This window comes from Macaca nemestrina, chromosome 6 (assembly GCF_043159975.1).
Source record: "Macaca nemestrina isolate mMacNem1 chromosome 6, mMacNem.hap1, whole genome shotgun sequence".
NCBI classification, from domain to species: Eukaryota; Metazoa; Chordata; class Mammalia; order Primates; family Cercopithecidae; genus Macaca; species Macaca nemestrina.
The window spans coordinates 170,141,624-170,166,515 of record NC_092130.1 but is presented as its reverse complement, the minus strand read 5'-3'; the positions used below and the strand labels follow the sequence as shown (position 1 = coordinate 170,166,515).

General features: G+C 41.3%; 1 protein-coding gene across 4 annotated transcripts in view; it reads right to left on the bottom strand.

Annotated features, from left to right (window-relative positions):
* The window catches only part of LOC105489509 (catenin delta 2), a 936,482-nt gene that overhangs the window by 90,294 nt on the left and 821,296 nt on the right, over positions 1-24,892 (bottom strand). For 3 of the 4 annotated variants that reach the window (XM_011754340.2, XM_011754341.3, XM_011754344.3), the window contains 2 exons: positions 19,920-19,994; positions 18,736-18,886 (listed from right to left, as the gene is read on the bottom strand). In XM_011754340.2, coding sequence (XP_011752642.1) covers positions 18,736-18,886; positions 19,920-19,994 — 226 coding nt within the window. The remainder of the gene's footprint in view (positions 1-18,735; positions 18,887-19,919; positions 19,995-24,892) is intronic. The other variant, XM_011754343.2, reaches the window with a different exon arrangement.

Genomic DNA, 24,892 nt, shown 5'->3' with positions numbered 1-24,892 from the left:
CTCACATATTGCTGAAGAACATGATGTTGGGTACTAAACCACTGTGGTATCCAGATTTTTAAAGACATATTTAAAAGATGGATGTGTCAGTTTTATTTTTAAAATGCCACCTGGGAAACTAAACTATACTTTTGGCAACAATTTAAATCTAAAAACGTGAGGGGATTGGGGTTAACAAGGAAAAATAAATCGCACACCCCTACTCTTAAACATTCTGTTAATGATTTGCAATCATTGATTCTACCAATAAACTGACATAGGCATCCTCCAGCCTGTGTGTGGTCAGGCCACGCTGGGGAAGCATAGGGATCCTCCATAAGAACAGGGCATCTTCTCTCAAGGAGATTACCAGGGTGGGTCATCCAGACCCAGGAGATGCCAGCAACAGGTAGGATGACTTCAGAACTTCAGGGAACTTGGGGGTGGGGAGGGTTGGAAGAAATGGAGTCCTCTTAGGCATTTATAGGAAGGTCAAGATGAAGGCAAGGTGTGTTCCCTTGCATTTCTTTCCATTTCTTTTCTCCAAGTAAAGATACCAGCTTGTTTCAGCCAATTGTGGGGCTATTTTTATGCACATATTTAAGCTCCTTCTTTTCTGTGTTTAAAATAAGGAATCCCACATGCCTTGGAATTTAGAAAGAAAACTAGGCAGAGACTAGCATCTAGTGACCGGATAACTGAGCAGAGACTAGATAACAATCGTATAGACTGTGAAAAGTCCTGAATCTGGAGACTTCATAACCAATCAGAGGCTGATTCTATCCGGGAGGAAGAACAGGGCTCAGAGTGGAAGGATGAGAAGAGAGGAGTCTGCAGAAGATGTGCCTTCGAGATAGACAATATTCCACGTGCTCCCTCCCCTCCTTCTCCGGTAACTGTCCCCACTCTTCACATGCAGCAAGGGTCACTTAGGATTGCTCATCTATTCTGCAGAAAACAAAACTAGAGTTGGCCTACAGCTGTTTAAACCCCTACCCCATGCCTGGGTCTACCAGTTCTGTCAGCTCTACCATCTAATCTCATCCCTTTCTCTCTTGCCAGAGCAAAAAGGAGATACAGTTATTTTTCCTAAAAGTTCATCAGAATGCTTAAAGGAAAGTCATAAAGTAAACAAATGTATAGGAAAGTCTGCATACCTGTCAATCACGCTGTTGCTATCTAGACCTATTCCTCGTCTAATTAAGACTAACTGGGATTTTAGGCAGTGGTGGCTTGTTTTTTCTGCACTCAGTTCAAGCTGGTTGCTCAGCTTCCTTCAAGTCACCTAGCAGCCCGTGGGTTACAGATTAACTAGTTGGAGGGGTGGTTGTGGTTGTTCTTGTTACTGCTAGTTATTGTCTAGGCTGCAGTTTTCCTGCATTTCATTTTTATTTCAAACATTTCTACATCTTCCATTCCATCTCTGCCTTGAGCTCACGAGGGATGGAGATGGCCTTTGGAGACAACTGAGAAGCTAAAATTCAGGTTTACTAGAATTCCCACCTTAAGCCAAGCTGGGAGGATGATATAACCTGATTCAGTCACCTGGGCCTTTCCCACGGGTGCCTAATAACTGTGGATGCAGTCATGATTACAAGTATGAGGTCACTCACCTATTTAAGATAGTTCTTTGCAAATTGTACTTAGTTATGGAATGCTCAGTATTGTTTGTTGCTCATGGAACTTTACCTCTTGATCCAGTAGCACAGTCACACACAGGTGTATAATTTAAATATTTATCCTGAGGAGCCCTGATACTTTGTCATTCAAATTTTTTTAGTGAATGCTAGTCCTTTGCCTAACAGAAAGAAGCTCACTGCATAATTCCTCTACTTTCCCCTATGAAGATGCTTTAGAAAAAAACACTTCCCTTTCTTCAACAAACATCCTTGCCAATATTCATCACCCACTCTATCTCTTTTTATCTGTTACCTCTTCCCTCTGAGGACTAAGCTCTGATTTTTTTTTTATCTTGCCCAAATTCCTATCTAAGGGGTTTGGGGAGTCACGCCCTACAAACCATACATTCTCATCAGATGGGTTTATTTAGCTCTATATATCGTGATTTACTTTCCAATTTGACTCTGGCGTAACATTATGTGACAAAGAAGAAAGTCAAAATATTTTACCCCAAAACATGTTTCTTTGCCATATTTTGAAATGGTCCTGCAGAGCTGTCCTTTGTGAGGGAAAATTTGCATCTGTAAAGAATCTCTGCTAACATAACTAGACTTTTTATTGCAGGCCCTCCCAATCCTGAAGAGATTAACTGAGAGTCTAGCACCTTTTAAAGGTCTGAATAGGAAACATTTGTCATCTATTGTCTCTAAGGGCAGCCATTATAAGACTTCAAAGGAATCTTGGTCTCCACAATCTTTTACCTTCTTTTATTTATTTATTTTTAGATGAGGTCTCACTCTGTCACCAGGCTGCAGTGCAGTGGCGCCATCTCGGCTCACTGGAACCTCCGCCTCCTGGGTTCAAGAGATTGTCCTGCCTCTGCCTCCCAAGTAGCTGGGACTACAGGTGCACGCCACCATGCCCAGATAATTTTTGTATTTTCAGTAGAGACGGGGTTCCACCATGTTGGCCAGGCTGATCTCAATCTCTTGACCTCATTATCCACCCACTTTGGCCTCCCAAAGTGCTGGGATTATAGGTGTGTGCCACTGCGCCCGGCCTTTCATAATCTTTTATCTTAACCTGAACATTTCCTTTCTCTTGATCCCAGGTCTTTATACAAACTCAATCAATTGTCAACCAGAAAATGTTCAAATTTACCTACAGCCCCCCTCACTCCCTCCTCCTCCCCCTTGCTCCCCACCCTTGCCCCGCCTCACCACCTCTGCACTTTGAGCTGTTCCACCTTTCTGGACCAAACCAATGTATGTGATTGATGTCTCATGCCTCTCTGAACTGTATAAAACCAAGTGCACCCTGACAACTTTGGGCACATATTCTGAAGACCTCCTGAGGGCTGTGTCATGGGCCATAGTCACTCATATTTGGCTCAGAATAAATCTCTTCAAATATTCTACCGAGTTTGACTCTTTTCGTAGACACCTCCAAGACCAACCAACAGTGAGACTGAGTGAGAGTGAAATACAATTGCAATAGTGTTCTGATGGGTTAAGCAAGCTGTCACAGAAGAAGGCGATGCTAATGCCGGGATGTGGTCTCAGCTCAATTAAGGAATATTCAGAGCAGACCACAGAATTTCTCCTTGAGTCTCCCACTGCCTATGTTTCCTTAGTTCAGCAGATTAGCAATCTGACCAAAAAGCAAGACCAAAGGTTTGATCTTCAAGGGGACTGATTAGCTCCTCCCAGTACCCGATGCAGCCATATACCAACCCCCGAGTCACTGTGCACACAACACATGCTGTCAGTCAGGGCCTGGGGAAGGGACAAGAGGGAAGAGCTTATGAAAAATCCTGTTGCCATGATTCAAAAGCAATTCAAAGCAAGCACTGCCTCACATCCCCTCTATATATCAAAGAGAACACATTTTAAAAATCATCCAGGTATTGGTATAAGGTAGAGGAGAGTACAAGCAGAGAATAGCGTTGAAGAAGTGAGATGTAGCTTTAAGTCGAGAAAAGTAGTTCACCAAAATGCAGTGGTAATACTCTAGCATTCTTGGAGAATGGTCAAGGCAGGGTTATAGCTCTAAGTATTAATTTACATATTTTCTGTTTATTTTTCTTCTCCTTTGCTTGCTCACTGAAATGCTGAAGAAATTCTTTTCTTACTCAACCCACAACTAAACAGAGACACAGCTTCAAAGAAACTATGGGCCAAAGTACAAGAGGGAATATCTGGATGCTGCCTGAAGGATCAGGTTTTCAGGTCCCAGAGGTTAGCCAAGACTGGAGCTGGGAAAAGGCAGTGGGGGGGACGTCGGGGGGTGAGGGGGAAGCAGCACCTCCAACCCTGTGGTCTAGCCAGCTTGGTCACATGTAGGCATCCTGAATGGTGTGGAATTTACACACCTTGAGTAGGGCAGGAAACCCTGCCCCCACTGAAGAATTGAGAGCGTCCCTGGAGGCTTCCCAGACCCCTATACAATTGTCAATGTTATATTTGCATTTTACTGTTTTCAAGGAGCTCTTTAAACCCATCCTCTTGATTAAATTGGTCTTCAAACATAAGGGGCTTTATTAAGTGGAAAGGTAGAGTCTTTTGCTGAACTGAAGTGTGTGTCGTGAAAGATTATATTAAAATAATACCCACTTGATATTCCTACTCTCTCTATATACAGTATTTGCAACAATTTAAGCTGCGTTTTCACTCTAGGGATCAATGACATTAGTGGCAATGTTGGCTGAAGTTGGCTATTCCATTAGCAGCAACTGTCTATTACACAAATAATATCAAGAGGAAGTTTGGGTCAGCAATTTCTGGAACAAATTTTTTGTCTTCTCTAATGAGAGAATGGAATATCTCAGAGGAAAAATACTCTTAGGTTTAAACTTTAATAATTATAAAATATTTCAAAACTGGAAGAAGACAGTTTTTCAAAAGATTAGCAGGCAATTTTTATTTATGGTGGGTTTCACAGAATCAAATCAGTGGTTCTCAACCTCAGCTATACTTCAGCATCCCTCAGGGAGCCTCAAAACAAGTATTCATATCTAGGCGGCTCTGGGTCAGGCTCAGGTGATTCCAGTGTGCATCCAACTTTAAGAATGGTGGTCTTTAAAAAGGACTTTTTGTCTGCTTCAGTTTGCATAGTAAAAATAAAGCATGTAGTTCTGTTTTTATAAGTTTGTGGTAGTGGTGTGTTCAAGTTAGGGAAGAACAGTGAGGGTAAGTAGGTCTCAGTTATAAAAGATGCTCTGGTATAGGTTATAATGGCAAACTGATTTAAATTACTTAGGAAATCTATGTATGACAATAAAAAATTTGGTTTATAAAACCACAATATTATGACTGCGACCTATTATGCATTCCAACATAACTTAATAAGACTCTGCTAGATGACAGAACAGATCCGTTCTGGGGGTTATAGTAGCAAAGAAGGAAGACGCTGTCTGTGTTCCCACAGAGCTCATATTCTAGCAGAACAGTAACTCTGCAACGAGTATCTTCATCACAACATTAACACAATGCTAGGCATAGTGGGGCTTTCAAAAGAAGCACAAAAAGTAAAAGTAAAAATCGAGAAAGGTATTGTTCTTATTCCTAAAGAGTGACCAGGTTAGATGAGAAGATGACACTACTCATGTGAGTCACCGTGAACTTACATGAGTGTTGTACACAGCATTCCTTAAATCCCTTAAGCGCCAAACTTGGGGGGTATACAGATTAACACAAAAAAGTGTAAATAGGGCAAAAATAAATAAATCCAGAGTACTCACAGAAGCTTGTAAAAAGGGTAGGGCCTGAATTTGTCTTGGAAGATGGGTTAGGAGTAGATAGGAAAGGAGGTGAAAGAGCCATCAGGGTGGGGAAATGGCTGCCGTGAGCCATCTAAGTGAGTTAGAATGAAAATGTTATCAGTAGGGACAGAGGAGAGAGTGTCCAATTGGAAAGGAGGCTGTGAACTCAGAAATGGTGCATATTGAGGATAGATAGAGACAGTGGATGTAAAATTATACAAAGCCTGAAAAATACAGGTAGTGCAATGATCCAAAAAGCTGGCAGCTGAGCTTCACAGCAGAGAGGGAAAAAAAGGAGAGAGAGAGAGAGAAACAGAGAGAGAGAGAGAGAGAGAGAGAGAGAGAGAGACAGAGAAAGAGATCTTATATGGCTCAGAAAACTGAAAACTGGGCAATAGTATACAGAGTATAGAGAAATCTTTGGAATCTATAGGTGCTCACCTTCTGAGCCTAATTGCAGATTAAATACTGATCATGCTCTTGAAACATTTGAACTCAGTGGTAAACTGAATTTAACTGAAGCTATAACTGGGCTGAGTTTAATTAAAGCCCAGACACAGTTAAAGCATGCATTAGATTGACTCAGCCCTCTACCTTAGCAAACCCATGGATGAAATGAGGTGCTTTTTAGGAGGAAGGAATTACCGACTTCAGTCTATTCAAATCTTTCAACATAAAACATCTGGCATACAATAACAAATCACAAGACTTGCAAAGAAGTAAGACAATATGACCAAAAATTAAGAGAAACTAAATTTATCATAGGCAAATCCGCAATAATATAGATGTTAGAATATGTAGATAAGGACTTTATCTGTGATATATTTGTTAAATTATCTAGTGAGATAATGGACAACATGCATGAAAAAAATTAGTTAAATTCAGCAGAGAAATGGAAACTATAAGAAATAACCGAATCAAAATTCTAGAATTGGAAAATACAGTATCAGACAGGAAGGATTTATATAATGGCCATTATAAAGGATTGAAAATAGCACATGGAAGGACCAGTGAGTTTAAAGATAGATTACTACAAATTATCAAAACTAAAGCACAGAGTGAAAAAGAAGAATAAAAAATCTTAAGCTGAGGCTATAAGACCTAGCTGCAGGATAGTATCATGTAGTGTAATATACATGTAATTGAATTCCCAGAAAGACAGGGAAGTGAGATAGGGGTAGAGGAAATATGAGAATCAATAATGACCAAGTATCTTAAAAGCAGGTAGTATAAAAACACATACTCAGGAAACAACAGTAACAACTGACTTCTCATCAAAAGCAATGGAAACCGTAAGACAATAGAATAATATCTTTGAAGTGCTGAAAAAAAAATATTCTCAGAATTCTACTAAGCAGAGATATCCTTTGTGGATGGAGGCAACTAAAGACATTTTCAAAATGACACAAAGCTGAGAGAATTTATCTTCAGCAGACCTGCACTATAAAAAGTGCTGAATGGGTTTCTTCAGGCAGAAGGGAAATTATATCAGATTTATACAAGTTTATCCTGGATTGCAGGAAGAAATGAAGAGGACCTGAAATAAAATGGAGGAGAGGTCTTAGATATAGTGTGTGTATGGAGAAGGAAAAGGAGGAGTGCGCAGGGGAGGGGAAGGAGGAGGAAGGGAAGGGAGGGGAGAGGGGAAGGGGAGAGGACAAAATGACACAGGACACAGCAGGACACAGCAGTGACATAAAGTGGAGAAGACACAGGCAAAGAGGGGAGAAAAATGGAGAAGGAAAAGAGTAGGACGAACACTAGGAAAGTTTTATCCTAGGAACCAAAATACGTGAATATGCCAAATGCTGCTGGAAGGTTCCAGCAAGTTTGGAAGAGAGACATACCTAATGCACTAAGAAGCACAAAGGCTCTTGGGGGCCCCAATAAAAATTTTTATTAAGAAAAAAATCTGGGCTGGGCACAGTGGCTCACACCTGTAATCCCAGCACTTTGGGAGGTTGAGGCAGGCAGATGGCTTAAGGTTGGGAGTTCAAGACCAGTCTGGCCAGCACGGCAACACCTTGTCTCTACTATGAATATGAAAATTAGCCGGGCATGGTGGCCCAGATACCCAAGTGGCTGAGGTATGAGAATCGTTTGAATCCCGGAGGCTGACGTTACAGTGAGCTGAGATTGCATTACTGTACTCCTGACTGACAGAGCTTAAGTGACAGAGTGAGACCCTGTCTCAAAAAATTTTTTCTAAAAAAAGAAAAAAAATGGAGGCAGCAGAGTTCATTTTGTGTCATTCACATCAGGAAACACTGACTAGTCTGTAATTGGAGTACCTTGCAAAGATAAGTGTGGCAGCAGTGATGTGGGAGGGGGGAGTGCAGACTGGGTAAGAAGGGACGGAGGGCAGGAACCCCCATAGGGTGCTATGCGTGTGTCCTAGGCTTGCCATGCTATGGGCTGAAACTGAAAAGTAAAATACAGTGGGGCAGTAAAGAGAACTCAAGAAACTCCTTGGCAAAGTATCAATAAGAGACAATACTTGGTTTACTCACTTGGGATAAAGAAAAGGAAGAAAAGAAGACAATAAAAGTTTCTGTTCATTTCTATCACTGGGACAAGAAGGCGAAGTACAAAGTGGGGTTGTGTTCGGATCTGAGGAAGAAAGGAGATGGTGACTTGAAAATTAAACTTGCTGAGTTTCTGACATTTGAAGAGGAATAAGGTCACTCACATAGACACTGGGGGTATTAGTCTGTGGAGTTAATAGTCAATTAAAATGTAATACCACCAGCTTCTATTCCATCACTATAACTTTCCTTTCTGACCAATAAATTAGACCAATAAATTGAGACTGTTCAAGTCTCAAGGTGAGGACCACAGGGATGTGTATCTTTTGATCTGTCTTGAGCTTTGAATAACCTCTAATGTTAATGTTGCAATATTAGTGAGTTTTAATTAAAAGTAACACATTGCACATTAACACATACATGCATCAGCCCAGGCTATACTGCCTCCAGTTCAGTTGCCTCTATCAAATGAAAAGAAAGATACACTTTGGAAGTGAAGGCTATTATATGCTTAGGAAATAAACCACCTATGCTTCAAATCCATTCATTTTACCTGACATTGCTTAAATACATTACAATACAAGAAATTGAATAGGAAAATTTTGTTTTAAGTTAAAAAAACCAAGTTTCCCAAATGGACACTACATTGTTATGAACTTTCTGGTTATGAGAGAAACAATGTCTGAATTTCAGCTAATTTTCTTGAATGAACTTTCAGGACATTTTCATGAGGAGCTGTTGGGAATTGCTTGATTCTCTCACTCAATGTCCCTTTGACTGGAGTCTGGCAGGATGAACAACATGAGCTTTTTTCTTCTTCAGGCAATCGGTTTGGGAGCAGAATCTGTGCCTACTGCTTGTGCCAGGTCACAGACCAGCATCCCTCATCCGGCCTCAGGCTGCCCAGACATTGGCGGGGCTGCATCTCCAGGCTTCTGTCTCCTTCCTGGTTCCCTCGTGTATGCCCGGGGGGCTTGCGGTGCCCTTCCTGCTAGACTGGTGTCCCCTCCCTGCTGTCTGCCTCCTTCTCTTCTGCCTTATGTGCCCCCCAGGGCAGCACCACTGGCCCATCTGATTGATGGCACCAGCCTGGAGCCTTCCTTTTAGCTGAAACCCAATTACAGCCGTCCTTGTCTGCTCCGTAATTTTTTGAGATCCAGTATAATAAATATAATCAAACATCAGCCAGGATGGGTTAAAGAGGATTCATCTTTAAACTTTTAAACTCTTTTCTAATCCATTACTTTTTAGTATTCAAGAGTAAAAATAATAATTTCTTTCCACCTGATTGAGACTTTGTTTTCAACAAGGAGAGAAGATAGCAGTCCACACATAGAAGGGAATTCAATGTAAAAACATTATCCTGTGAAAGTCTCTTTTCTATTTTTATATTCTCAAGATTTGGTTGTGGTATTTGAGGAGAGCCATTTCATTTCTCATGCATCCTGTTCTCTAAAGCTTTTCTTCGGAAACTGTTTGGCCAGGCATAACATGAATACCTAAACAGTCCAGATAAAGTTCGGTCAGCTCTCCCCCTCTTGCTCTCTTTCTTTGAGATCTCTAAGCCTTTGGGCAGAAGTCCTGAATTTGAATAAACTGGAAATGTTTCAATTTTGCCTTTTTTTCCCACATGGAGTATATCCAAGGGACAACATTAATTCTTATTTAATAAAATAATTATTGGCTCTTCAATTTATTTACAAGTTCTCTTTTAAGGAATTCTTATCTTCCAGACCCAGCTGCCAAAATTCCCCAACAGGTGTCCCAAGTTAATTAACAAAGAACCCATGGCTTCACCGAAAAGGGAGGCAGCCTTCATGAAATTAGGTTCTGGGGTTTAGGAGATGGGAGCTGCAACAGGCACCCAATCTGAAGATACAACGTTCGAGCCAAGGTACAGAGCTTGCCTTCTGCCTAAAATGTGGCTTGTGAAATCAAGTTATTAAAACAGTCCAGCAGAGAGAGCTCCAACAAATCACCTTGCCTAAGAAATCAGGTTTCTTTTTAAAATACTAATTGAAATTGCAAGTGTTCTAATTAAAACGGCATCTGTCTGGGTCTGAAGAAACATGTTTCAAAAAGCAGAGAAGATGTGTCTCTAAAATTTCCTCATATCTACTTAATAAAGTGAACTTACATATTTCCAGTACTAAAAACAGCATGTTGCCTTCCTGGGTTGCACTGGCGTTTCCACAGCCTTGTATCTTTCCCTGGATGGAGGTGGGATTCGTCCAGGCTCAAGAACGCAAGTAAAGAAGGTGCCTATGGTGATCAGTGACCCTCAAGAGTCTGTTCCCCTGAATGGAGCGCCCATATCCCAGAGCATTTTGTCACGTGCCAGCCATTAGCATGAGATGCAAAATAATAAAACACACGGGTAACTATTTTAAGTGATAGGAGTCTAAATGTTTCTTAGAGCTCTCTGTTTTTCAGTTTTGCCAGCAGACAATGGGGGTGCAATGCGATACTCTGAGCACGGAGAGAATACTGACTCGGGTGCATTTCAATCCTAGATTGCGGAATTTAGACCGACTTTGAGGAATGATGTCCTGAGTATCATTTGTAAGCATTTGTCATGGAAGTGGAGACATGGCTGTCGGGATCTGTTCATTCCCCAGCTCATGCTCTGGTCATCGAGGGTTTGGTTAACAAGGTATCTCAAAGCTTCGATGAAGAGCAGTGTTTCCAAGTTTAGAATTCCCAGGTTCCGTTGCGAGATGAGTAAATAAAAGAAAATCTTTATAAAGCTTTATATGTAACATTCAGGACAGTATTGACATAAGGAAGATTTTCCCTGTTCTCCCCACCCCTCACTCCAGTTCTCCAAAGGAAAAAACATTTCTCACTAAGTGAAGACCTGGCATGGAGGAAGGAGTATTGTAATTCTATGGGTATCACCATTTTCTTTATTCTATCTTTATTTTCACTCAAAGACAGACCATTTTTATATTGTCCTTTAAATATCACCAGGAATCTTTATCCGGAAACAGTCTTTACAATGTGCAGATCAAATCTTTCATTTGAATATTTAAAACATTTTGGCAAGTAAAGGAAGCTTGAAAGGATGGCCCTAATTCCCCCTGCCTACTCCTGACCTCCTTAACCCCCAGAATGAACGAAAAGGATGAGCTAAAGACCTATGTGGGGAAAGGAATAGCAATGATTTTTACTACTTAAAAAATAATAAATTCCCAGGCAAGAAACTACCCTTATTTTGTTCCTCATTTCATTCCTGTGGGAAATCATGAGTTGTGTACTGCTCACTACACAGGGGGGCGCTGTGTAGCTCCCTTCCTTTCCATCTCGCCTGTGTTTGGGAAGCAGCAGATTCCCCCTAGGAAATGGTCCTATCCTGACTCCAGAGAAAGTCAGATCCTGTCTTGTGCTCCTTTTGAGGTTGGAATGGGGAGAGAGGGCATTGCCTGGACAGAAGCTCAGCTAGTTGGTAAAGTGAAAAGAAAGCCCAATGTGAAAAGTGGATTACAGAATAGGAACATATGGGGGCGTGAGTCAAAGGAAGATTCTTACACATCCTCCCCAATGTGGTGAAGCAGCTATCCCAATGGGAGCAGAATGTAGGGAAACAGTCCTGCAAAGCACAGAAGGATGAGGCCAAAGGATGATGGCAAACTGGGAAAGGGCCAGGCTCATGACACAGAGGATAGGCCCTTCTCTTCAGCCTCAGGAGGGTGCTGGGAGGATGCTCGCAGCATCCCAGCCCTGGCTCGCCTGCTGGAAACTGTGGCAAGCCGCCACCACCAGGGCAGCCAGGGGAAGGGCTGTGCGAGCTCTGCCAGTACCCGCAGGGATGCAGTGGCCCCGCCAACACAAAGCTTTGGCAGTGATTGAATCGCACACAGAAAGCATTACTATTTCCTTCCCAATCTCAAGCCTCTTCCACAGTGGCAGCAGAATGAGTTTGATTAGAGTCTGGATTTGAGAGAGCATCTAAGCTGTATTTCTTTCCTCTGTTCCCTGGACACCGTAGAAAGAGACAGACACAGACATCCCCCTACCCCTTCCTCTATTTGGATTCCCCAGACCTCCTCCAGATCTGCTCTTTGAATAAATACACTGTGTTATTTATCCACCAGTTAATTCATTCATCAACTACATACTGAGCGCTTGTTATGAGCATAGCAAAGTGCTAGACACTCTCAGACATAAAATAAATACATCACCTGATGCCTGCTTATTGTTTCCTTTGGGGAAGACATGCATACACAAAAAAACATAAGACACAATGTGAGGATAAATTTCACACAATGGAAATCCAAAATAAGCGAGAAGGTTTCTTATCAAATAGTTGCTGCCTGCTTCATCTCTGGGTGCAGGGAGCAGCCTTTATCAGGAAAGGCCACTGCAAGGTGGGCTTTGAATGGTGACGGCAGGTAGTAAATGCAGGCTCATGTATGCTTTCAGTGTTTGGTTTCTTTGAGTTTGTTTGTTGGCAGAGAGGATGGGATTTGCCTAAAATAAATGTCTGCCACCTACATCAGGAACTGTCCACGTGCTGAAATGGGTGGCATTTTGCTAAACTTTTTGTTGAAGCAATACAATATTGTTTGCTCTTTTCACTGAAGCTAATTATTACCATTCCTTTTTTAAACCTTCCATACTCAGAAGGATAATTAACATTTTTTGAAGGTTGCAAAGAAATGTATGGATGTGCATTAACCTCGGCTACTATTCCATGCCAGTAGGAAGAACACAAAGATCTATCTATAGCATACTTATCGCTGGTTCCCAGAGACAGACACATAACTGTGGAAATAGCCCAAATAGAAAGCCAAGGGAGAGGAAAAGCGTGTTACATTCTGCTAGTGCTACTGTATGATTCTCATTAGACCTCATGGGATAGCGTGATTATTGTTCAATAGCCTATTTAGAGTTTCCCTGATAATGAAGTCTAAGAAAGATGAACAATTCCTTAGTTGCGACTGTGGTAGCCTGTCTCCCCCAACCTCTAACTAAAAGAATGATCTAAGAAGAATTCTATTTTAAACTGAAAATCCAGAACCAATGATGGAAAAAAACTGGATTCTTTCTGAAATCCTGAATGTCTGCATGCATCTAGTAAATTTATGGAGAAAACAAACTGCCTGTTTAATTCTTGGCTTTTTAAATAGAAAACCCCTTTTTTTAAAGTTAATGTTTTATTTAATTTCCTTAATGTTTTGCTGACTTGGAGGTCATTTTAAGATGATGACCAGGCAGGAAATATTTGCTTCAGTCATTTTTTTTCCAGCAAATATTTATTAAGTCCCTACTATGGATTGGACATTGTTCTAGGCACATGAGATATGCCAGCAAAGAAATAAGAGAACTCTCTGCTCTTAACAGGCTTACCTTACAGTGGGGAAAGATGGAAAAAAAAAAAAAACAAGATAAAAAAAAAAAACATTAGATATTAGAAGGTAATTGGGGCTGTGGAGAAAATTAAGCAGGGAAAGGAGCTGAGGGTAAGATTTTAAATATGGTGGCCAGAAAAGCTTCTCTGGGAAAGACATGAGTGAAGTGAGGACTGAGCTGCATGAACGCCAAGAGAAAGAAAGAGACTCCAGGCAAAGGAAGCAGCAAGTTTAAATTCCCTGAGGCAGGATCTCAGAGCATGTAATACAGGAATCACAGTCAACCAGTGACTGCAGAAAATTTACTGATTTTAAGAGGACTAGGTGGGGTTGGAGAGGTCATAGGGAGCTTCCACACCTGCCCTGCAAAGACTTGATTTTACACTGAGATGAGGAGGGTTTGGTGTGGAGGAGTAACATGCTCTGACTAAGGTTTCAACAGGATGACTCTGGTTGCCACTGCAATAGGAGACCATCTAAGGTGAAGGAAGCATAGGGAGACTAGGTAAGGGGGGGCACAGGAATAAGCCACGTGAGAGATGATGGGAGTTTTGGACCAGAGAGAAAGCAATGAAGATGAAGAGAAGTGTCGGAGTCTGGGAAAACTCAGAAGGACAACCAGATTTGTTGACAGATTAGGTATGAGGTGGATTGCATGAGTCAAAGAGGGTGTCAAGGTGTCTGTCCTGGGCCCCTGCAAGAATAACTGGTCATTTTCTGGGGGAAGACTGTGGAAGGGTCAGGTCTGGGAGAGACCTTGGTTGTGGACATGCTATATTTAAGACACTCATAAGACATCCAGTGGAGAGGATGAGCAGACAGACATTGGACACAGGATCTGAGATTCATGCTGGAGATACCTGTTTGGAGTAACCAGAATACAGATGATCTTCAATGTCATGAAACCATATGATGTCACCCTAGCCTTCTGTGAGAGGTGACAGACAGGAGAGGAGAGGAGGTCCAAGATTAACCTTTCATTGTTCTTCATTCAAAGTCACTGCAGCTTTCTTCTGTGTATGAAGTTCTGTATACCATCTTCCTACAAAAACCACTTGGGTACAGTATTTAAGGTAAAATAGTCAGCAAAAGTCACATTTCCTCTGTCTTAAATACAATTCAATGTTGTTCTTGTTAAATTCTGCTCTTCTCACTGAGGAAAAAAAGTATTGATTTCATAAACCTGTGACTTAGATATTTTCCCTTCTACTTTTAAATGACTGGCTTTGTTTCCTGTCTGGTGACATTTGATAGTAAAGGTTTAGTTGAACACAGGCAGTATAGTGGTCTAAATGTTCCTGTCTCTGAGAGAAGACTAGATAACTGGCGTTTGAGAAAGAAGAGATGCCTAGGAGCTGGCAAACCAATCAACAGTTCACTATTTCACTATTTTGTTATATTGTAATCCACCAAAAGAAGAAAACACACACAAACACACAATACCTAGTAGTTAGTATCCAGGCAGTAGACTGATTAGCTATTGATTTTTTTCTCCATTTTTTTGAGAAGGGATAGGATTTTATTGGGAATCCCAGCGCTGTCCTGTCTGAAACAACTGTGCAATGAAAAAAAAAAAAAAGTATATGGGAAGAGCACCTTGACCTTTGGAGCTAACGACCTACTTTAGATATACCAAATCTACAAAATTCACAGATAACACTTACATTCAACGCAAACTAAGTGTAAATAGCAAGTTGCAAGCTTATTTCCTGCTGTATAATGTACTACAAGTATGGTGAATCTCTTAGACACCGATTTGCAGTCTGGCCTTGCAGTGAATAAATAAATGGCTGAAGACCTGCAAATACTATGGTTTTTCTTGGAGGATATGATGGCTATTGTGAAATGGCAGGATAAAAGGGGCTGCTTCCCAGGTCATAAAAGGCTTAATATACCACTCTCTGTAATTTGCATAGGGGAAAAACAACTGTGTAACTATAGAAACATTTTGTCTGCAACTTGGAGCCACACTTGGTCTTCCAGTTGTTCCAGGAACAGAATCTTGAGCTCTCTGTCCATTGTCACCTAATTTCTCCCAGTTCCCAAGTTCACCTGCACCCTTGCCACGGGGGTTGGTGCAGCTCTCTTCTGCTGAGACTCTGGATGCTGCCTACTGACACCTGTTCCCTGTATTCAGGCTGCCAGATTTCATGCTGTCATTGGACTAGTGACCCTACATAAATCATATCCTTAATACCAGATGCCTACCAGCCAGAACAATGGCCTGCGGGGACTGTGTCATCCTCTGAGAGGTTTCAGTAGATTCATCTTTCTCCAGAAGATCAATCAGCCTTGGCCTTAGCACCTTCCCACCTACAGAGGAAGGCATCAGAAGGCCTCTCTGACCTTGGTTCCTACCACTCACCCTGCCAGGTACACAAGGCCTCTTGAAGGCCTGGAGCCCACTGGCCTGCTCCCAGTTCCCTCTCTAGGGGCTGTGTGCAAAGACTGCCCCTTTAACTTGGACTCTTTTCCCCCCAAATACCTGCATGGCTTCCTGTCTCACCTCCTTTGAGTCTCTAGTGTTACTTTCCCAACCACCCCTATCTTCACCTCCCATTGAAAATCACAACCCTAAACTGGATATCCACATATGGAAGAATGAAACTAGACTTTTACATACAAAAATCAACTAAAAATGGATTCAAGACTTAAACTATAAAAATTCTAGGAGAAAACATAGGGGAAAACTATATGACACTGGTCTGGGCAATAATGTTTTTGGATTTGACTCCAAAAGCTCATGCAACAAAATAAAAGATAGACGAATGGGATTACATCAAACTAAAAAGCTTCTGCACAGAAAAAAAAAACGGAATGAAGAGACAACCTACAGATGGGGAGAAAATATTATTAGTAACCAAAAATATAATTATGGGTTGATATCGAACATATATAAAGAATTCAAAAAATTTAACAGCAAGAAACACAAATAACCTGATTAAAACATGGGCAAAGGATATGAATAGACATTACTCAAAAGAAGAAATACAAATGGCTAGCAGATATATGAAGAAAGGTTCAATATCACTAAGCAATGCAAATTCAAACCACAATAAGCGATCACCTCACACCTATCAGAACGGTTATTATAAAAAAGATAAAAGATAGCGAGTGTTGGTGAGGATGAAGAGAAAGAGAAATCCTTGTACGTTATTAGTGGGAATGTAAATTAGTATAGCCATTACTGCACTGATTAGGAAAACTGTATATAGGTTCTACAAAAAGCTAAATATAGAATTACCGTGTGATCCAGTAATCCCACTTCTGGGTATATATCCAGAGGATCTGGTATCAGTATGTCACAGAACCATTTATAGCTCTCATGTTCTTTGCAGTATTATTCACAATAGTTTATGTATAGAAGCAACCTAAGTGTCCATCAATGGATAAATGAATAAACAAAATATCATATATACACAAGGGAATACTACTCAGCCATAGAAAGGAAGGGAATCCTGTCCCTTACAACAACATGGATGAACCTGGAGGACATTATGCTAAGTGAAATGAGCCACTTACATATGTACACATACCACATGATCTCACTTAAATGTAGAATCTAAAACAAAGGAATTAATAGAAGCACAGGCTGGGTGCCGATGGCTCATGCCTGTAACTCTAGCACTTTGGGAGGCCGAGGTGGGTGGATTACCTGAGGTCAGGAGTTCGAGACCATCCTGGCCAACATGGTGAGACCCTGCCTCTACCAAAAAATAGACAAATTAGTTGGGCATGGTGGCACGTGCGTATAATCCCAGCTACTCAAAGAGGCTGAGGCAGGAGAATTGTTTGAACTTGGGAGGCGGAGGTTACAGTAAGTCAAGATTATGCCACTGCACTCCAGCCTGGGCAACACAGTGAGACCCCGTCACACACACACACACACGCACACACACACACACACACACAAATGCTTTGTAGAAGCAGAGGGTAGAATGGTGGTTTTGAGAGACTGAAGGTAAGAGGAATGGGGAGATGTTGGTGGAAGGGTACAAAGTTTCACTTAAGAAGAATATGTTTAAATACGAGACTTATTAGGCAACGAGGTGACTAGAGTTAATGTATTTTATATTTCAAAATTGTTAAAAGTAAATTTTCAAATGTTCTCACCAAAGAAAAGATAATTATTTCAGGAGATGAATATGTTAACCAGCTTGATTTAATTAGTTCGCATTGTATGCATTCAGGTTGAGGATCCCTTATCCAAAATGCTTAGAACCAGAAGTGTTTTCGGATTTCTGATGTTTTCGGATTTGGGAAAATTTGCAGAATACACATCAGTTAAGAATACTGGTTGAACATCCCTGATCTAAAAATTCAAAATTGGAAATGCTCATTTGAGCAAATTGTTGGCACTCAAAAAATTATGGGTTCTGCAACATTTCAGATTTTAGACTTCTGGATTAGGGACCCTCAGCCAGTATATCATAGTATCACTGTGTGGCCCATGAATGTCTATGATTATAACTTAACTAGTTTACCATTAAAGAAACACAATCCTTATGCTAAGTGAAAAAAGTCAGACACAAAGGTCATATGTTCTATGATTCCATTTATACCAAATACCCAGAATAGGAAAATCCATAGACAGAGAGAAGACTGATGGTTGCCAGGGGCTAGAGAAGGGGGATGGAGAGTGATTGCTAATGGGTAAAGGGTTTGCCTTTGGGGTGATGAAAATGTTTTGAAACTTGATATAGGTGGTGATTGTACAACATTACGAATATACTAAATGCCACTAAAATGGTAGACTTTAAAGTGGTCAATATGTTATGTGAATATCACATCAATTAAAAATAAATTTGCAATCTCACTCATTACCCTTTACTCAGCTCCATTGTGTGATTCATTTGTTTAGTTTGCTTCTTGAACATCTCCTTCTCTTGAATGTAAACTCCACAAGGGCAGGCAGGGCTTCCTGTCTGTTTTGCTTATTGATTTAATGTCTGGGCCTAGAATAGGCCTGGAACAAAGCAGGCCATGAGTTTTGTTGAATAGACAGGTGAATGTATTACCTCTTTTGTGCCTTGTTACTAAAAGATCCTCTGTATTTCTTGAATACCAAATTAAAGAGAGATTAATTTCTTAAACGAATAGGATTAAAGGGCTAGTATGGTCTCATCCAAAATAAATTTAAAATAGAGAGGGGAAGAAAAGTAATCCTATCAGAATTCCTCGGTTCGCTGCATGGGAAACAAACAAACAGCCTGGTAGAGGTTCAGAGGATTGAGAAAACGGTATCGAGGGCTGAGCACTGAGGTCCTTTTTAATTTGCAAGGATTAGAAATGTCAACAAGCATCGTATTTTCCTCTAAATTCTAGAAGATGAATCAGTGCAGCGGATTTAAACTAGAAGGACAGCAGAAAAAATGAGGCTGCTAATAAATGCACGGCTTCTGTATAAGCATAGGCTGTGCATATGGGTTCAACCACACCTACCCCGAGAGAAAATATTTTCACTTAACACCTGCGACACTGTGAATCAGGGAGAACATACCGATGAGCTCCTTATTTCTGACGTCCAAGGCCATGTTCCGCAGCGCCGTAGCCACCGCGCACACCACGCGGTCATTGTCTATTCGGAGCAGCTCCACGAGGATGGGCAGGCCTTTCTCTTTTCGGACAGCGGCTCGGATATATACTGACCACTGCAAAAACAGGGAAGGCGAAGGGCGTTAGAGACAGGGAGAAAACCCTACAGGCAAATAGTACATTTGCGTTTTCAGACGGATGCTTACAGGAGCCAAAAAGGTTGAATTACCAAGACCTATTGTAGAATGGGTTGAATCTGTTAGACATGCATTTAAACTTTTTAACTGTATTTTTTGCCTTCAACTTGGGGACAAAGATTTCAGGGTTAGTCAGTGAACCACACTAGGTTTCTTTTGTGACACTGTTTTCAGTACTTGAAGTTGAAAGCCATTTGCGTGATGTGTATACTTGATGCTTCAAGATACAGAGGTTTGGGACAAGCGGATGTGGCCAGTGACATTCAGAGAAATAAAACAAGAACCCTGAAAAAGTAGAAAATGAGAATGGGTTGTGTGGGAGTGATTTCTAAAGACAGCTTTGAATTTGGAGATGGAGCACACAGGTGAGTTGCTGAACGTGCTGTCAATAAGTCGTTTGCTGAACAATAAAGAGCCCACTAGTCAGAAACAGGCCGGGCTGGATAAATGCAAGTTTGACATTGAAAAGCAAGAGTGCACATGGTAAAATGTTTTTTAAAAAACATTAAGGTCAAACTGTATAATGTTAAGGGCCATAATTCAATGTCTTCTTTATAAAGTAGGACATGAAATTTGTTTTGGGTTGGTGGTCGTCAGCCTTAATGGAACACAGGTAATGCTTCATATTAAAATGTCCTTGCAATATCTAGATGATAAAGCATTCCGATTCACTTAACAGAATGCAGGCCCAGATTTTCAGACATTTGTGTGAATGATGTATACTCTTCTACAGTGTCCTGGAGAAGAGAGTACAATATAAAAATTGACAAATGTAAGGGTTTTACCTGTTGCAATTTCATTTTGATTTGAGAAAATTACATTCACGCAATGAGGTTGTGGATTCTGTGGTAGGGTCCTCCTGGGGACCAGTCCTTTCCCACCCAGTCCCCCCACCAGGCCCCCTCCGCCCCCCTTCCCCCATGGGGGCAGGCACCCCAGAGCTGGCTCTCACCTGTGGCAGGCAGGGAGCCCCCTCTGGCAGTGAACGTAGGGCATATGCCATGCCTGCCACATCCTCAGCCCAGCCCTGCATGAAATATGAGATCAAAAAAACAACTTCATCCTGTCCTACATTAGAAGTCACATTCACATAGTTTCTTATCACCATCAACTCACACTGTATGCTTTTCTCGCACCCCTACTTTGTGCCTCAAGCTCTAGGAAGCCTTGAGAGGTTAGGGGAGCAGGTAAAACTCACTAAAGCATCTCTTGGCTGTGGTGATCTATTTGACAGCTCCACTCTTAGAGAGCAAAGAAGTGGAAGGTCAGGAAGTGTCAGACATGACAAAACATTGAGGTTTGCAAACTGCTTCTTGGGATGTGGGAATCTGGAACTGACATCCCTTCCCAGGGAGGAAGCCCTTTCTCCTGGTACAATGCCAATTTCCATCGATGCATTCAACCAGCATGCTGAAACACGACTTCCTCTGGACACATCTGCCTCCCCCTGAAATGAGCCAAGAATACGTGGACTTCTTGTGCCCTGCTGAGTCTCCAGTCCCCCAGCTTGGAAAAGCCTGGAAATCTGAGTTTATGCAGCCCACTTAATCCTGGGATCTTCCCTAAAACTAAGGAGAGAAGCTAGAAAAAGGAAGAGAATGCAAATCAGGGTGTGGGGTCAACATTGACATATTGCAAAAGGAACATCAACGACAACATTGGGGAGATATTCTGGACCTTCTGGGAGATGGCAACGGTATTCCTGGCAACTTAGGCAGGCTGATGCATGTGCCCTCAGCCTGGTAGGGAAGAGATGAACTGAGGAAGGTGAGTTCATCTCTTCCCCAGCACCACTTCTTTGCAGGCCCCATGCAACTGGCTTGTATATTTGAGATCTCTTCTGATTCTTGAAACTCCAGGGAGGTCAGCATTTTTATTTTATACATGGGGAAATTTAGGCACAAAGATATTCAATAACCTGCAGAGTCACCTGCACTCGACTCTGGGTCCTGTTACTCCATATCTGTCTTTTTTTATGCTGCTGACATTATACCCCCTCTATCATCATCTCATCCCCTCTCCTGTAATCCTTCATGCTTAGTCTCCCAGACACGACCTAGCCTTTCCCTCCATCCTTCCAGACACAGACAGAGGAGAACCTGGCCATATCTGAAATGAGCCAAGAATACATGGACATAACTTTGTCTTTCTTAGAAGCCCAGCTACTAGCCATACCCCCCAGTGTTGGATGAAAAGGTGATTTGGTATTTGGAGAACAATGGGAATCCTTCAGCTTTGCTGGGAATTGATTTGAGAGCAATAACAACAAAAAGAGGCTACTTAGGACCAAAAATGTGTATGAGATATAGAAACACATTTTTGATACTAGAAATTGGTGAACAGTGGTGTGTTCTCCCTAAGAGAGAAAGGATAACCAGACAATAGATTTGATATTTTTATTATTGAGGCATAGAAAATAGCTTTCATTTTTAAAGGTTAGTTATGTGTATGTTTGTGTGTATACAGATTTCCAATATTGTCACAGCAAATGAGACCAATTTGCCCAGATTTAGTAGGTCCAATAAAAGGAGTCATGTCTAATTGGAATTTCTTGCTTGCGTCAGGAAAGGATCCCTTCTCCTTGCAGGTGATGGGACAAAGCTTTTGCACTCCTCTTCCTGGGGAGAGGCTCAGGCCACTATTTGACCCAAAGAAGTGTTGTCAGCATGGGACAGAGAAGAAGCAGCAAGCATGTATTGTCTAAGGCTAGAGGGCACAGATCCAGGTAAAAGATGGAATATATTTGAAAGAGAATTAGAACAGGGAGAAAATAATTTGCCCTCTCCCTAGTCAATACAGAGCCTCCATGCTGGGGAAATAAAGGATGTAGTTTGGAGAGGAAGCAAGAGATGTGGCAACACTGTGGGGGCTGCAACCTGATTCCTGGAGTCCTCCTGGACAGGCCCCCTCCATGGATAAGGGAACTGAGTATGACATCCCCCTTAAGATGGGAGAATGGAAAGTCCACAGCTCAGCTGCCCTTCTTGGAGGACAGCAGTGGCTGAGCAAGACTCAGCGAAGTGTCCTGTACCGTCCCAGGATGGGGGCCACAGGGTAGGAACAGTGACATGGCTTGCTGGGCTGGGAAGGGCTGGGAGGATTCTTGCAGCCCCAGGGTAGCAAGGGGTAGCTGCTGAGGGTGGTCTTGAATGGGTGGGGTGTGTAGGTTAGCTAAGGAGGAGAAATGAAGAACTCAGGGCTGCAGAGGGGTTACTTGGCCAGGAGGGAGGAGACACATCAGTGGAGCACATGGTGGGAGCAGACAGTGCCTCTCTGGATTAAGGAGAGGAGGTGGTTGCATCTCAGTGGAGCTCAAAACGGATGGAGGCAGGTGTGGGCCAAGAGAGGACCCTGGACCGGAGATGGTCCAATCACCAATCACCACATCCTGGAGAAGAAGCCGCATAGAACAGAGTCGATTCCACACTGAGAAAATGGACACCGCACCCTCATCCTCTGTGTAGGACTATACTGGTAAGACCCCCAAGTTTAGCATCAACTGCAGGGGCAGGAGAGGATGAAGGTGAGGAACATAAATGTGGCCACGCTTGAAGCCTGACAGGACTGGGAAACAGCTGAATTTGACTGGGTTTGCCTAGAAATGTTGAGATTCACATTTCTTTCCTGTCTATTTTTTGGCATCAGGCAAATGAGGGCTCAGAGATGAACCTGAAGTGAATTAACAAAGATACTTGCACACAAGTTTGTGTCCCATGAAATTCCTAGTTGTATGTATTGAGAATTTGGTAACAAAGAGAAGTCAATAACTTTTAACCCTTTAAGGCCAGGCTGCCTCATTCTAATGTGGATTTCCAGGGACTTGACTTTTACAAATCCCAGCCCAGCTATAAATACAACTGATGGCCACAATTTTTCCAAAGAGTTCCTCCTTGCTGAAACTGAGGTGATTCTGTGAAGGCTGATTTGTTCCTGAAGGGAGATTAATACTATAATTTAACTTTTCCTCATTGAAATCCTAATAATTTGCTAAATTACAATGACAGTGTTTTCCTTTAAGTACTAAATATTCTCGTCTGAGGCTGACCCCATTATAGTGCTAAAATTCTGAATTTGTTGATTAATTCTCTATATTCTAAAAGTACTCTGGTGTTAGAAGTATAGTCTGCAATTAAATGACTGTCAGTTACATGATCATTTGTCCATTAACTTTATCAAATTAGCCATTTCCTCACTTTTTCTTTTAACAAGGTAAAGTCAAATTTTAAAACCAAACTCTTCCAATGAAAAATACAGACAATGAATTTGGTACAAATGGCATGTAATTCCTAAATTTGTTTCTGAATTTATTTATGATACCAGGGTGTCTCATTCCCATGACAAGAGGGTAGGAAACACCTCCTGCACTGAAAAGCTTATTTAATTAGTCTTATTTTTACCAGTAGTTTACTATAAAAACAATGTACAACATATTAGGAAATGACATGGCTTTTGCTGTATGCCCCAGATTATTCTCTCTAGAATGGATTATTATTTGAATTATCAGATTCTCCCAGCTGGAAAAGAACTGTGCTTGGTTCCTGCTCTAGGATTCATGAAATAATGGGGTGGTATTAGCACAAGGTCCTTCGAACGATGGGGTTACTCTGCAATGGACACAGAAGTCAGGTGTTGGCTCTTCACATCCAGAGTTACATTACAGATTTACATATCTTTGTTTTCAAAATTCCAAAATCTATTTTGAAAACTGGTATCTCTAGTCAAGATGACTAGTGAAGAATTCCAATCTGTTAGTAAAGAAATAAATCAATTTAATAAATACAAATTTTGGTTAAGGCAATGGCAACTATTGCATGTTTACTGTTTTTTGCTGTTGTTTCTTTGTCTGAATTTTAAAAATGTAAGTCAAGTTAGGGCAAAGACTGCATTTTAGCCCATGTGTTAATGCAATGCTCAAAATATTAAAGTACAGGCAAGATAATTTTCTGGGGGGGGGGGAGGAAGCATTTAGATGTGCTTTTGTAGTAAGAACAAACAAAGAAGGTCAAGCTCAAATAAAAGTGACCCAGAGGAAGCATTCACTGAAGAGACTGGAAGAAGCACACTCATTCCCCAACTCTCAAGCTATGTCAAGGACCAGTAATTTTCAATTAAAGAATTTATTTTAAAAAGGCAACTTTCTGAACATGAAAAGGTTTTTTTGTTTGTTTGCACTGTGAATGTAATCAAACATTAGAGATGTCATCCTTGTGTGCAACTGGCATCTAGAAATGCCTTCTGGGGAACTAAACACAACCCTGTTAAATGATAGACAGTGCATGGTATGAGACTCAGGCTGCCTCAGATCTTATTCAGAGGCCCCTGTGTGTTCCTTAGTAACAGTGATGCATGAATACACCATTGAGAAGGGGGAACTGACCACAGTGGAGGTCCAAAATGAAACTGCTCACACTGCTACCCTCTAAACAAGAGTGGTGGTTGAGAGGTACAGGCTCTGAGCCACTGCATTCACAGACATGGAAGATTTGGTGATTGTTTATCCAATTTAGGAAAATAAAATTAATTCAGTTGTTTCTTGTTCTAAGTCAATAGGCACTAAGACAGAAAGCTTTTCCTCTACATAGCTTTTTTTTTTCCTCTTTAAACATAATGTCTCATGGGTGAAGTGATCTGGACTTCATGTTTTTCTTTTGGAACCAGAAAACATGCCATTTTTGGAATATTAAGCAATTTCTTTCTTTTGGTTATGAGGAGGGAGAAATCTGAAATTTATCTTTAGGGCACAGTTTGGAGGGGCCCTGTTGATAAGCCCTTTCAGTCTTGCAACTATAAGGCAAAGTTTTTGCTGAAGTCTTAGGTAGTAAGTTAACTACAGTGCAATTATTTTTTTTACTAAGACAGTGTGTTTTGTTTTCTAATAGTATAGTATAAATCAAATATATTAGCAAATTATTTAGGAGACAGAAT